At 38.5% G+C, this 15640-nt stretch overlaps 1 protein-coding gene across 1 annotated transcript in view; it reads right to left on the bottom strand.

Moving 5' to 3' along the window:
• The window catches only part of Hmbs (porphobilinogen deaminase-like protein l(3)02640), a 39762-nt gene extending 26110 nt beyond the window's left edge, over positions 1-13652 (bottom strand). Inside the window, exons 1-2 of the mRNA XM_053786897.2 lie at positions 13513-13652; positions 10505-10577 (exon numbers count right to left, since the gene is read on the bottom strand). Coding sequence (XP_053642872.2) covers positions 10505-10577; positions 13513-13581 — 142 coding nt within the window. The 5' untranslated portion in view covers positions 13582-13652. The remainder of the gene's footprint in view (positions 1-10504; positions 10578-13512) is intronic.
• Between the last annotated feature and the right edge of the window lie 1988 nt (positions 13653-15640).

Genomic DNA, 15640 nt, shown 5'->3' with positions numbered 1-15640 from the left:
AAATTCATTTTGTTGCATAACATACAATATGTAGTTTACATACTAAAATATTGTTAAATGCAAAGAAACCCATTAGTATGCCTAAGCATTTTGGGCAGACTAATCCTAATGCTTACATACTACTTAAAACTTGACACAGGTTATGGAGTGGTGAATTTTAATTGTACATTAATACAAAAAGAGGGGTCACAGCCACCCACTACCCTCATTACTGCCCTCAACAACTGCACACTTACCCACTCAGTCACCCATCCAAATTCAAAATTATTTATACACTACATCTAATGACTAAAAGTCACGCTAAACATTCAGTAGGTGTAAATGTCTGGTACTTGCACAAGTGCTCTATAACTCTGCATGTGATACAGTATCAATTATATTTCTATAATGTAGTCAAACTTCCAAACTTGCAAGCTTTGCAATTCACACACACTGATTATTCAACACTTTTACTAAAAGGTTTTTCAATAATAGCTTTGATTATTTTGTTTTTTTACTTGGTGCACAACCACTAAATTGGGGGCTAGCCACTGTAATTCAAATATGATGTGCACAATGGATTTCCTGCACCCAAATGACTACTTTTGGTTATGGGCATTTTTCTTAATGTCAATAATAATGAAGTCAGTGGAATAAGAGATGTATATATACTCAAAAATTCTAGCGGCTTCAAATCAAGCAGGAGAAAGCTGGTAGGCCCACATGTGAGAGAATGGGTCTGTGTGGTCAGTGTGCACCATATAAAAAATTCTTGCATCATGCAGTGCATAATGAGAAAAAAAAAAAAACCATTTTTCTGGATTAAAACACCGACTTTGTGGTGTATTTTCATATAGTATTTATGGTTGTATTCTCGTTTTCTTGGTCTCATTTGATAGAATGGAAAACATATTATAGAAATAGAGGTGATTTTGATTGGTTTTACTATGAAAAGAACCTTGAAATGGAGCTCAAAGTAGGGGAAATGTTTGATTTTTGCCAATGTTCAAAAGTAAACAAATGATGTCATTGTCCAACTAGCCATTCTAATATGCAGTCATGAATGGGTTGACATCATTTAAACAATTTTTACAATATTGCAGTAGTCTGCATAACAGTAAATCTTCTATTTTTTGTTTGAATAAAAATTCAAAATAGAAAGCAAGAGTAATATCAGAGGGGCCTGGAGACGTGACTGATGAACAAAGAAAATGTTATTTTAGAGCCAGAAATGTCTGCATTGTTCATTCTGGACCCTATTTTGAAATTGGCATATTTTTTTAATTTGCGTGAAATTGACCAAATTGCAAATTTCTGACCACGTTATTGGGTAGTTGAAATCAGTAAATGGGCAGTTTCTTGTACTCAATCGATAGAACAAATGGAGTTCTAAAGAAATAGCTATGAGTTTGGTCGACTGGAACAATGGAATTAGCCAAAAATAGAGCTCAAAGTGGGCAAAATCGCTGATTCGTAAATATCGCCGAGGTCGCTAACTTCGCGAGAGCATAATTCCGTAACTTTTCCATCAAATTTCATTCCTTTGGTGTCATTACCATCAGGGAAAAGATTCTCTATCATTTCATAAGAAAATATTTTTTTTTTTTTTTTTCAAAAATTTTTCGACACCAGAAGACACCTCAGGATTTGAGGTTTCGACAGTCAAGGGGTTAATGAGGGATTTTAACTTTAGCCAAACTGACTAGAACAATTTCATTGGAAATTTAATCTAGTGTCTTAGCAGAAAAAGAGGATATAGCCTAGTTGACCTGATTCAGACAAACAAGGAAGGAAAAAGCAATCATCAGTCATTTCGTTTCAAATATCACTGGGCTAACTTGATATCATTATCATGAGGAAGACCAGATGGACAGTGGAGATGATTGCCAGACTGACATTTTCCAGATTGTTGTGCAAGCTGCCTCTTGTGCAGGCTACTGCCTTACTATGATAAAATTACTTACAGTTTTGTAATATAAAATCTTTATAATGTGGAAAAGAATGTGTCCACAAAATGCCAACAGTAGCCTGCACAAAAAGTCCTAATCAAGAAATTTGATGAAACAAAAATTAACCTATATGGATAATCAACAGCCTAAAAATCTCTTGGGGTAAGAAAAAAAAAGGAGGGAGGGGGACGAGAGGCATTTATAAGTGAATCAAAAGAGAAGGGTTACCTAATTTTTTTTTTTTTATTATCACACCGGCCGATTCCCACCAAGGCAGGGTGGCCCGAAAAAGAAAAACTTTCACCATCATTCACTCCATCACTGTCTTGCCAGAAGGGTGCTTTACACTACAGTTTTTAAACTGCAACATTAACACCCATCCTTCAGAGTGCATGCACTGTACTTCCCATCTCCAGGACTCAAGTCCGGCCTGCCGGTTTCCCTGAACCCCTTCATAAATGTTACTTTGCTCACACTCCAACAGCACGTCAAGTATTAAAAACCATTTGTCTCCATTCACTCCTATCAAACACGCTCACGCATGCCTGCTGGAAGTCCAAGCCCCTCACACACAAAACTTCCTTTACCCCCTCCCTCCAACCTTTCCTAGGCCGACCCCTACCCCGCCTTCCTTCCACTACAGACTGGTACACTCTTGAAGTCACTCTGTTTCGCTCCATTCTCTCTACATGTCCGAACCACCTCAACAACCCTTCCTCAGCCCTCTGGACAACAGTTTTGGTAATCCCGCACCTCCTCCTAACTTCCAAACTACGAATTCTCTGCATTATATTCACACCACACATTGCCCTCAGACATGACATCTCCACTGCCTCCAGCCTTCTCCTCGCTGCAACATTCATCACCCATGCTTCACACCCATATAAGAGCGTTGGTAAAACTATACTCTCATACATTCCCCTCTTTGCCTCCAAGGACAAAGTTCTTTGTCTCCACAGACTCCTAAGTGCACCACTCACTCTTTTCCCCTCATCAATTCTATGATTCACCTCATCTTTCATAGACCCATCTGCTGACACGTCCACTCCCAAATATCTGAATACATTCACCTCCTCCATACTCTCTCCCTCCAATCTGATATTCAATCTTTCATTACCTAATCTTTTTGTTATCCTCATAACCTTACTCTTTCCTGTATTCACCTTTAATTTTCTTCTTTTGCACACCCTACCAAATTCATCCACCAATCTCTGCAACTTCTCTTCAGAATCTCCCAAGAGCACAGTGTCATCAGCAAGGAGCAGCTGTGACAACTCCCACTTTGTGTGTGATTCTTTATCTTTTAACTCCACGCCTCTTGCCAAGACCCTCGCATTTACTTCTCTTACAACCCCATCTATAAATATATTAAACAACCACGGTGACATCACACATCCTTGTCTAAGGCCTACTTTTACTGGGAAATAATTTCCTTCTTTCCTACATACTCTAACTTGAGCCTCGCCATCCTCGTAAAAACTCTTCACTGCTTTCAGTAACCTACCTCCTACACCATACACCTGCAACATCTGCCACATTGCCCCCCTATCCACCCTGTCATATGCCTTTTCCAAATCCATAAATGCCACAAAGACCTCTTTAGCCTTATCTAAATACTGTTCACTTATATATTTCACTGTAAACACCTGGTCCACACACCCCCTACCTTTCCTAAAGCCTCCTTGTTCATCTGCTATCCTATTCTCTGTCTTACTCTTAATTCTTTCAATAATAACTCTACCATACACTTTACCAGGTATACTCAGCAGACTTATCCCCCTATAATTTTTGCACTCTCTTTTATCCCCTTTGCCTTTATACAAAGGAACTATGCATGCTCTCTGCCAATCCCTAGGTACCTTACCCTCTTCCATACACTTATTAAATAATTGCACCAACCACTCCAAAACTATATCCCCACCTGCTTTTAACATTTCTATCTTTATCCCATCAATCCCGGCTGCCTTACCCCCTTTCATTTTACCTACTGCCTCACGAACTTCCCCCACACTCACAACTGGCTCTTCCTCACTCCTACAAGATGTTATTCCTCCTTGCCCTATACACGAAATCACAGCTTCCCTATCTTCATCAACATTTAACAATTCCTCAAAATATTCCCTCCATCTTCCCAATACCTCTAACTCTCCATTTAACCCTTTCAGGGTCCAAGGCCCAAATCTGGAGTCACGCACCAGTGTCCAAGAATTTTCAAAAAAAAAATTTGTTATTTTTTCTTATGAAATCGTAGAGAATCTTTTTGTGAAGGTAATAAAACAAAAAGTACGAAATTTGGTGGAAAATTGATGAAATTATGCTCTCGCGAATTTTGATGTGTCAGCGATATTTACGAATCGGTGATTTTGCCGACTTTGACTCCCATTTTAGGCCAATTACATTATTCCAATCAACCAAATTCTTAGCTATTTCACTAGTATTACTTCTATTCTATCGATTGAGCACAAGAAATCGCCAAGTCAACTGTTTCAACTACAAAATAAAGTGATCGGAAATTGTTAATTTGGCCAATTTAACACAAAGTTCAAAATATTCCAATTTCAAAATAGGGTCCAGAATGAACAATGTAGGCATTCCTGGCACTAAACTAACATTTCCTCTGTTCATTAGTTATGTTTTGAGGCTTTACAAATAAATTCCATTTTTATTTTTTATTCACATAATGAATTTTTATTCACATCAAAAAATAGAAGATTTACTGTTATGCAATACTGTAATAATTGTATAAATATCATCACCATATTTGTGAATGTATATCAGACCCACCAGCTGACGTGTATTAGACGTGTGAGGTCGTTTGTTTACTCTTGAATATCGGCAAAAATTTAACATTTCTGCTACTTTGAGCTCAGTTTCAAGCCATTTCCAGTGCTAAAACCAATCAAAATCATCTCTATTTCTGTAATATGTCTTCCATTCTATCAAATGAGACCAAGAAATCGCAAATACAACTATAAAAAACATACGAAAAAACACTGCAAAGTTGCTGTTTTAATCGAAAAATCATGATTTCATTTTTTTTCTCTCATTATACACAGTGTGCTGCAGGATCTGTTTTATGTGGTGCACACATACCACATATATGTATTCTCTCATATCTAGGCCCAAATGTACCACTCACAGTTTATCAGAGTGAGCTGAGCTCATGGCGTAGATCTACGGTTTGGACCCCGAACGTAAAGCCGTAGATCTACGGGACGGACCCTGAAAGGGTTAATAACTCTCCTCTCCTATTTTTAACTGACAAATCCATTTGTTCTCTAGGCTTTCTTAACTTGTTAATCTCACTCCAAAACTTTTTCTTATTTTCAACAAAATTTGTTCATAACATCTCACCCACTCTCTCATTTGCTCTCTTTTTACATTGCTTCACCACTCTCTTAACCTCTCTCTTTTTCTCCATATACTCTTCCCTCCCTGCATCACTTCTACTTTGTAAAAACTTCTCATATGCTAACTTTTTCTCCCTTACTACTCTCTTTACATCATCATTCCACCAATCGCTCCTCTTCCCTCCCGCACCCACTTTCCTGTAACCACAAACTTCTGCTGAACACTCTAACACTACATTTTTAAACCTACTCCATACCTCTTCGATCCCATTGCCTATGCTCTCATTAGCCCATCTATCCTCCAATAGCTGTTTATATCTTACCCTAACTGCCTCCTCTTTTAGTTTATAAACCTTCACCTCTCTCTTCCCTGATGCTTCTATTCTCCTTGTATCCCATCTACCTTTTACTCTCAGTGCAGCTACAACTAGAAAGTGATCTGATATATCTGTGGCCCCTCTATAAACATGTACATCCTGAAGTCTACTCAACAGTCTTTTATCTACCAATACATAATCCAACAAACTACTGTCATTTCGCCCTACATCTTATCTTGTATACTTATTTATCCTCTTTTTCTTAAAATATGTATTACCTATAACTAAACCCCTTTCTATACAAAGTTCAATCAAAGGGCTCCCATTATCATTTACACCTGGCACCCCAAACTTACCTACCACACCCTCTCTAAAAGTTTCTCCTACTTTAGCATTCAGGTCCCCTACCACAATTACTCTCTCACTTGGTTCAAAGGCTCCTATACATTCACTTAACATCTCCCAAAATCTCTCTCTCTCTCCTCTGCATTCCTCTCTTCTCCAGGTGCATACACGCTTATTATGACCCACTTCTCGCATCCAACCTTTACTTTAATCCACATAATTCTTGAATTTACACATTCATATTCTCTTTTCTCCTTCCATAACTGATCATTTAACATTACTGCTACCCCTTCCTTTGCTCTAACTCTCTCAGATACTCCAGATTTAATCCCATTTATTTCCCCCCACTGAAACTCCCCTACCCCCTTCAGCTTTGTTTCGCTTAGGGCCAGGACATCCAACTTCTTTTCATTCATAACATCAGCAATCATCTGTTTCTTGTCATCCGCACTACATCCACGCACATTTAAGCATCCCAGTTTTATAAAGTTTTTCTTCTTCTCTTTTTTAGTAAATGTCTACAGGAGAAGGGGTTACTAGCCCATTGCTCCCGGCATTTTAGTCGCCTCATACGACACGCATGGCTTACGGAGGAAATATTCTTTTCCACTTCCCCATGGACAATAGAAGATATAAAGAAGAACAAGAGCTATTTAGAAAAAAGGGAAAAACATAGATGTATGTATATATATATGCATGTGCGTGTCTGTGAAGTGTGACCAAAGTGTAAGTAGGAGTAGCAAGATATCCCTGTTATCTAGTGTGTTTATGAGACAGAAAAAGAAACCAGCAATCCTACCATCATGCAAAACAGTTACAGGTTTCTGTTTCACAGTCATCTGGCAGGATGGTAGTACTTCCCTGGGTGGTTGCTGTCTACAAACCTACTACCCATAAGGGTTACCTTATGGGTCAATAATTCAGATCAGCTTACTGATAATGATGAAGAAATGTTTACCATTTTTATCACTTATTTCCTCTTCGTTTTTCCACAAGAAGATACAAGTGAAATTGCAGAAATCAATAGCAGAGGTTGGAACAAAAACAAATTATTGAAGATTACAGTCACTAGTGACAAGGTTCTCAGACAGGTAGACGGATTAAAACCAAACAAATCACCAGCCCCAACAAGCTGTTTTCAAGGCTAAGGAATATATAGAGAAGCCTAACAAGCCATTAATTAGTCTAGTCAATAAATCACTACAAATAGATATAGACCTAAACATATGTAAAATGGCAAATGTGATACCTATATACAAAGGGAAGACCGGTCCTAGTATCAAATTACAGGCCTATAAGCCTAACCTTAACTGTTGTAAAATTAATGGAATCAATAACTGCAGATGCAATTTGAAGCCACTATGAAGGACATGCTGGTCAGTGAATCTCAATAAGGGTTTACAAAAAGGCATTCTTACTTTATTTTACAAACCTTTTTCACTAATTTGAGGAAGTGGACCATATAATATGACATTATATACATGAATTTCAGTAAGGCCTTTCACAGAGTTCCACACAGGAAATTGATGATAGTGCCACAAGGTAATGGAGGTAAAATTCCTTTCTGGATCATGGCATGGTTGACAGATAGGCAACGGAGTTTGCACAAGCGACAGAAAAACTGAACTGTGACCCATTACAATATTCCACAGAGGTCAGCCTTGGACCCCTTATTATTCATAATTTACATAAGACAGATGAAGGAATAAATAGCAAAACAGAAGTCTGCTGGACACAAAAATAGGCCATCAAATAGCTGCTGATGAGGACACCAGGGAGCTACATGATTGGGACTAGATGATGGAGAAGTCACAGATGCAGTTTAAGGTGGACAAATGAAAAAAATTGTAATCCTGGTAAAAGAAAATACTCTAACTATATATGGCACTTATAAACTAAATAATGTAAATCATAATCAGACAATGTAAAAAATAATGAAGTTATCAGAAATCCGAAAACCAAGACAATAGTGCAAGAGTTTTCATAAAAAAGCTAATAGAATTCTTGCTTTCACATCAGGCAGCATAAATAGTAGAAGCAGTGAGTATAGTGAGGCTCAGGTTAGAGTATGTAGAGGGAGATAATTTCCCAGTAAAAGTAGGCCTTAGACAGGGATGTGTGATGTCACCATGGTTGTTCAATATATTTATAAATGGAGTTGTAAGAGAAGTGAATGCTCAGGTGTTGGCAAGAGATGAGGGATTAAAAGATAAAGAATCTAACACAAAGTGGGAGTTGTCACAGTTGCTCTTTGCTGATGACACTGTGCTTTTGAGAGATTCTGAAGAGAAGTTGCAGAGGTTGGTTGATGAGTTTGGTAGGGTATGTAAAAGAAGGAAATTAAAAGTGAATATAGGAAAGAGTAAGGTGATGAGGATAACAAAAAACTTTGGTAATGGAAGATTGGATATGAGATTGGAGGGAGAGAGTATGGAGGTGAATGTGTTCAGATATTTGGGAGTGGACATGTCAGCAGATGGGTTGATGAAGGATGAGGTGAATCATAGAACTGACGAGGGGAAAAAAGTGAATGGTGCACTGAGAGTCTGTGGAGACAAAGAACTTTATATATGAAAGCCAAAAGAAGAATGTATAAGAATATAGTTATACCAATGCTGTATGGGTGTGAGGCATGGGTTGTGAATGGTATAACAAGGAGAAGGCTGGAGGCAGTGGAGATGTCATGTCTGAGGGCAATGTGTGGTGTGAATATAATGCAGAGAATCAGTAGTTTGGAGATTAGGAGGAGGTGCAGGGAGTACCAAAACTATTATTCAGAGGGCTAGGAGGGGTTGAGAAGGTTTGGACATATAGAGAGGACGGAATGAAATTGAATGACTTCGAGTGTACAAATCTGTAGTGGAGGGAAGGCAGGGTAGGGGTCAGCCTAGGAAAGGTTGGAGGGAGGGGGTAAAAGAGATTTTGTGTGCGAGGGGCTTGGACTTCCAGGAAGCATGCGTGAGCGTATTAGATAGGAGCGAATGGAGACAAATGGTTTTTAGGACTTGACGTGCTGTTGGAGTATAAGCAAGGTAACATTTATGAAGGGATTCAGGGAAACCAGCAGGCTGGACTTGACTCCTGGAGATGGGAAGTACGTACAGTGCCGGCACTCTGAAGGAGGGGTGTTAATGTTGCAGTTTTATAACTGTAGTGTAAGCATGCCTCTGGCAAGACAGTGATGGAGTGAATGATAATGCAAGTTTTTTTTTTTAGGCCACCCTGCCTTGGTGGGAAATGGCCGATGTGTAATAAAAATAAATATCTTTAGTAAAGCCTTATTTACATTATACTGTTCAGTTCTTGTCTATATATTGCAGAATAAACAAATACACTGGAAAGCCTAGAGAAATGACGAAGTTGATCCTCTGTACCAATATTATTACTATTATATTCAAGGGGAGAGCTAAATCCACAGAAGTCATACACTGCCTGGGGTGTTCATTATATAAGAGAGGTATTAAAAAAGAGTAAATAAGTGAACTAAGTACTCTACTGTGTACCTAATACAGTATAGTACTGTACACACAATTCACAGATATACTGCAATAAACACAAAAAATAAAAGGAGTTAATCGTACAATTTAACCAGCAGATTTTGTTTATAATTTCCAATCTGTAATATTGAGGTTTGTTATATCAACAGTTTATTGTAAGGTAAGACACATATGCAACAGTTAGGTATCTTTATTTTGAAACGTTTCGCCTACACAGTAGGCTTCTTCAGTCGAGTACAGAAAAGTTGATAGAAGCAGAAGATACTTGAAGACGATGTAATCAGTCCATCACCCTTAAAGTTTTGAGGTGGTCAGTCCCTCACTGACCACCTCAAAACTTTAAGGGTGATGGACTGATTACATCGTCTTCAAGTATCTTCTGCTTCTATCAACTTTTCTGTACTCGACTGAAGAAGCCTACTGTGTAGGCGAAACGTTTCAAAATAAAGATACCTAACTGTTGCATATGTGTCTTACCTAACAATCTGTCGGTATTTTATACCATTTTAATGTTCAGTTTATTGTAAGTTTAATCTAAGGAAAGGGAATAACAGGTTTAATTCCTTGGATCAAGAGCCCCACACCTGCATCAAGGTACCTCCCCAGAGGGGTCCTCTATAAGAAACCCTACCTAAAAAGATAGGCTGAAGGCATAAAATCTGAACCCTTGGGAAATGTGTAAATTTGGGGAAGACATGACTGAAGCGTACAAATCAGAAGTGGATGACCAGAATAAATACCATCCTAAAAAATAAGTAACAATGACAGAACTTGCAATCATGGAATTAGGTTGGACAATTTAGGTTTAAAAGATATAGAAAAACATAAGTTTGGAAACAGAGCTGAAGAGTGAAACTAACTCCCAAGTAATGTTACTGAATCGAGTACTTTGGATAGGTAAGCAAGTGGATATGGTCAATTGTGAGTGGGACCTGTATCACGGGCTGGTAGACCTAAAGCAGTGCCCCAGTATTCTTCTGTTCCTATTAGGTCCTTTAGGAATCTAACCCTTGCAAATACAGGGGGGTTAACTGCATTTCATTTTAATAATTTTAATGGATGCTTACCTATTTCTGAATTAAGATGTGGATGTACTCTCTGCATGGCCTCTCTCACCATGTGTGTCTGCTTCAAAGCCAACTGTAGAGGGTAAAGATAAGAAAACATTTATATCTGTAAAAGTAGACTAAATATTGTACAGATAACAAAACTTTATATATTAAAACAGCAATGTTAATATAAAGAAGCATTAGTGCAAGATTTATTGACAATTATAGCTACTCAGTATAATAATTACTAGGGGTAGAAATACAGCACTGACAGAATGCTAACTGGAATGCAACAAGCATGTTTCATTATGATAAACAGAAGAATGGACAGGGACTTAAACCACTGTCTATATTCTTAGTTTATGCTACATTAGATATACATATTTAACATTTATATCTGGCCTACATAAAAACACCTGAATCTGATGTAAATTTAACACTATTGTAGCAAAACTTAGCAGATAAGGAGCTTTTAGAATCTTGTAGTGTGTGCCACATTTCTGGGCTATCATTTGCACCGAGCTTCTACTCAGGTTGAGTCAAACACACTGGACATCAAATACAGTGGACCCCCGGTTAACGAACTTTTTTCATTCCAATAGTATGTTCAGGTGCCAGTACTGACCGAATTTTTTCCCATAAGGAATATTGTGAAGTAGATTAGTCCATTTCAGACCCCCAAACATACACGTACAAATGCACTTACATAAATACACTTACATAATTGGTCGCATTTGGAGGTGATCGTTAAGCGGGGGTCCACTGTATAGTAAATCCTCTCATAATATACATGAGAAATGTTCCTGAAAATCAGTGCCTTATGGAAATCAGCAATACATGAAGTGAAGAACACATGAGAAAAACAGGGTCATGCTTCACAGACCTGGTTTGTCTAACAACTTAGCATTTAATACAGTGTTCTAATAGGTAGAACTTACCTTTCATTCTAGTTCTCAATGCTTGTTGGCATGGAAGTGTGATAAGTTTTGTGCCTTATCTAAACACTAAACAGAGCCTCTTTCCATATTTTTTCTCAGCCCATACATTCAGTAACTTTTTTATCATGTTAGCTGTACTGACCTCTGTGACAGATAAAAGGCACAAAAATATAGAACTCTACCTGATAATACAAAAAAAATCCCCATCTGTCAATGACCTCAATAACACTGAAAAACACCTAAATATGATGTGAATGTTTTATTATATAAACTGACTGTAAATGCTCATGCATTATTGTTAGTACTATGATTCTACCACCTAATAATCAAGTCAGTCAAAATTACTCTCCCTTCCCTTCAAGTCATGTGCCTTACTAACTTAGCATACTAGCACTCTAATCTTAACACATGCAATATAAATTATTGTCAGATCTGTAATCATTTAGTATTATTAAATTTCAAGTCTAGTTTAAGTTTGCCTGATATGCTGTTTATACTGTGGGCTTCTTAATTTTTTAAGTATACTTTATTTCTGTATAATTTGAAAATAAAAAATCTGATTCTGATGAGATGTGTTTGAAGGTGTTTTAGCAATGGAAAATGTGGATACTGAGTTTCTGAGAATGTGGCATTAGCATTAGTGATGTAAAGAAAGGAACATCTCTGCACCAACAGCACTGTTATGTCTAAATCTCACTGATATAACTGCATCTGCCAATGTGGTACTGGTAATAATTGTTTGTCTAAAGTATAATAACCATCATAAGTGACTCATCAAAAAATTTTAGAAATAATCAAGTAAATTAGAAAAATAAGCTTTTGTCTATGACCCAACACCTGCTAGGATTCTCAGTACCTAGACCAGCATCACAGGAACTTTTCCTTGAAGGGAAGATTTCCTTCAATTTGAATAATATACCTATCCCCCTAGCCACTTCCCACAAACTGTTGTGGAGTCATTATTATTATAATTAAAACCATTGCTAAACAGGTGATGGGGGCTGTTAACAGTGTCATCAATTCTCACACAGAGAGAACCAGGGATTGCTATCCAGTAAGATAAGATTTATTCAGATATTTAACCAAAAGAGTTAGAACATAAGAGAGAGTGGGCACTGCAGCAGGCCTACTGACCACACTAGGCAGGTCCAAGTTACAACTACTTAAGAAGGAAGAATAACCCAAGAAAGTAGTGCATCATCAGAGACTATTTTATTTCCATTGAAGTCCCCCAGGATGCAACCCACACCAGTAGACTAACACCCAGGTACGTACTTGCTGCTAGGTGAACAGGGGCAACAGGTGTAAAGAATCATGCCTGGCATTTCCACCTGTGTTGGGGATTGAACCACAGACACTCAGTATGTAAGGCAAGAGCGTTGTTAACCAAGCCACAGGACACTGGGTGAAAATGTTTCCTTACACCTGCTGCCCATTCACCTAGCAGTAAATAGGTACCTGTCTGATAGTTGACTATTGTGTATCACATCCTAGAGAAGAAGCTTAAAAGGATTGTAACTGGAATAAGTCCACAATAATACACTGACTTAATTATGGTTATCCTGGGTTGCTAAGCCTCTGGGTTAAAAATCCCAACAAAATCTCATCTCTATGTTAATATGTACGGGGCCCATAGAGAGAGAATAGGAAACATCTGAATATTATTAGTCATGGAAAGCACTAAACCCGTATGGAGCCACAGTTGTGGGGCCTATACAGCACTAAACCCGTAGGGAGCCAAAATTGTGGAACCCATACAGCACTTAACCCGTAGGGAGCTACAGTTGTGGGGCCCACACGGCACTAAACCCGTAGGGAGCGTACAGAGGACAGAAAACGTGATCATTATAACATTAAGGGGGGAAGCACTAAACTCGTAGGAGTTATACAACACCTAGAGGAATGGGAGGCAATCAAGTACGATCCATGGAAAGGGAGATCAAATTCAATTCTATGGATCAAGAGCCCTTCACCGGCATCAAGAACCCCCTAAAAAAACACATGATCAACATGTGTATTCCTCAATACATAACACATTTCTCAAGTAACCAGGTCAGTAATGAACGCTAAACTCCTCAGGTAGCCCACCTCACTGTCCCTGGAACCGATCCTGATGAGGTCCTTGCCTCCAGCTTGTCCATTTCCATTAGACTCCATGATAAATATTGGTGGAGAAAGTAGTGTGTGTGTGTGCAGCAGCAGGACCGGCGGTGCTGTCCAAGCCACCCTCAAACCATCATACCATTAACTAACAAGTCAAGGCTTTCTTGCTGGCAATCTAGCTTTAAACATAAGGATAACAGCTATTACAGTGTTTTTGCTTCAAATAACCAATGGAAAAAACAAAGACTTTTTAATTATTTAAGTTAAATATTTGGGAATATGGTCTGGAGTTTGATACTTACTTGGACTCGCAGCTATGATTCTTCACTTATTTATTGGGATTCCCAGAAGGATTATACCTGTTACTGGGTTTTTTTCCTCCTGCAAGGTTTTAGTTTATAAATCGACTTCATATTTTCACCCCTGGATATATGTAACCATAGGAGGGTTAGTGTAACTATTGGCATGTGAAAATGTCCTCTGGTTTAGTTTATATGAACCAATAGTAAGTTTGCTTAGGTGCAATTTTACACAAATTTTGGATGACTGCAGTTGCCTGACTTAGGATAATTCCAGAAAAGTCTAAGTGAATTATTTTAATTGTGGTCATTGTGATTCAATACTTTTACCAGCCTAGCCATTAGATGCAGTAAAAATCAATTGTAATTACTAACAGTATTAACAAAAAAAAAAAACGAATAAATCAACCAAGTCACGGGGTTGACAACGTTCTCGCCACACACACTGAGTGTCCATGGTTCAGTTCCCGGCACAGGTGGAAACATTGGGCATGTTTCCGTACACCTGTTGTCTCTGTTCATCTAGAAGTATGTAGGTACCTGGGTGTTAATAACCTTACACCTGCTATCCTTTTTCACCTAACAGTAAGTAGGTACCTGGGTGTTAGTCGACTGGTGTGGGCCACACCGTAGGGGACAAGACTGAAGGACCACAATGGGAATAAAAACGACAGTCCTCGATAACGCACTGACATTCATGGGTTATCCTGGGTGGCTAACCCTTCCCCTGGTTAAAAATCCCAACAAATTTTATTTTATCCTCATCACACTAAGAATAGATGCCATAGGAATAAAATGAAGTGAGTAAATCACATACATAAGAATTAATTAAATAAGCATTAAAAAGAAGAAATCAGTCGAATAAAACAGTTAAACGAATATTAGCTATACAAGAAATCACTTTCCTCCATTTCTTATCTTATCATTCATTAGGTACTTGTTTAACTCTCTTCCTAAACTGGTTTATAATAAGACTGACCTTGACGTGATCAGGCAACCCGTTCCAATCGTTTATTGTTTTTGTAGTAGTTATTTGAGGCCTGACTACCTACTGCTCCTACAAAATTTGCAGCAAGATATTCTGGATACCATGAGCAATTTGTAAATATGATTCAACTTCAGCTGCCTTACCTTAGCTTCAATATTAAGCATTTCCAGTTGCTGTAATTCATCCTGGCTACCATGGAAATCAATTACACGACTTGATCTTATCGAGTTATCCTAGTTTAAACCTGCACAGTGTAGTTTTTTATGTGCCAAGAGCATCAGTGTATCCTTTGTCCAGCCCACTGCTATTACACAGTTTGGCTTATTTCCTTTGCGGTTGTTTAATACTCTCCATCATGTTGCGACTCACACTAGGCGCCTGACACCAGGTACCAACTTAACTGTTAAAAATGATGTACCGTACCTAGACGATGATAACAGTTTTGTCAGGGATCTCATCTAAATGGTGACCCTGCCCCTACGACAAGGACAGCCCTATGGCAAGGCCCGGTTCGGGGTCAAGTGGGGTACCGTTCACAACCCTGTGACAGGAGCATAACGAGTCTTCTTCGGGCCAGGTGTGGTACCGTTCACAGCCCTATGACAAGGACATAGCGAGTCTTCTTCGGGTCAAGTGCGGTACCATTCACAACCCTATGATGGGGAAAGCCCTATGTCGAAGACACGAGAAGTCTTGAGTGCAAGTAGTGCAGCAGCTAGCTACAATTGTCTCAGACGCCCTGTAGCTGGGGCACAGTACATCGGGTCAAGTGGTGTCGTGAGTGATTGTGTCCGTAAACATGTCTGCTATTTTCCTCAACACACAA

The sequence above is a fragment of the Cherax quadricarinatus genome, chromosome 41 (assembly GCF_038502225.1).
Source record: "Cherax quadricarinatus isolate ZL_2023a chromosome 41, ASM3850222v1, whole genome shotgun sequence".
Lineage (NCBI taxonomy): Eukaryota > Metazoa > Arthropoda > Malacostraca > Decapoda > Parastacidae > Cherax > Cherax quadricarinatus.
The sequence above is the reverse complement of the archived record's forward strand: the minus strand, read 5'-3'. Positions and strand labels throughout refer to the sequence as shown.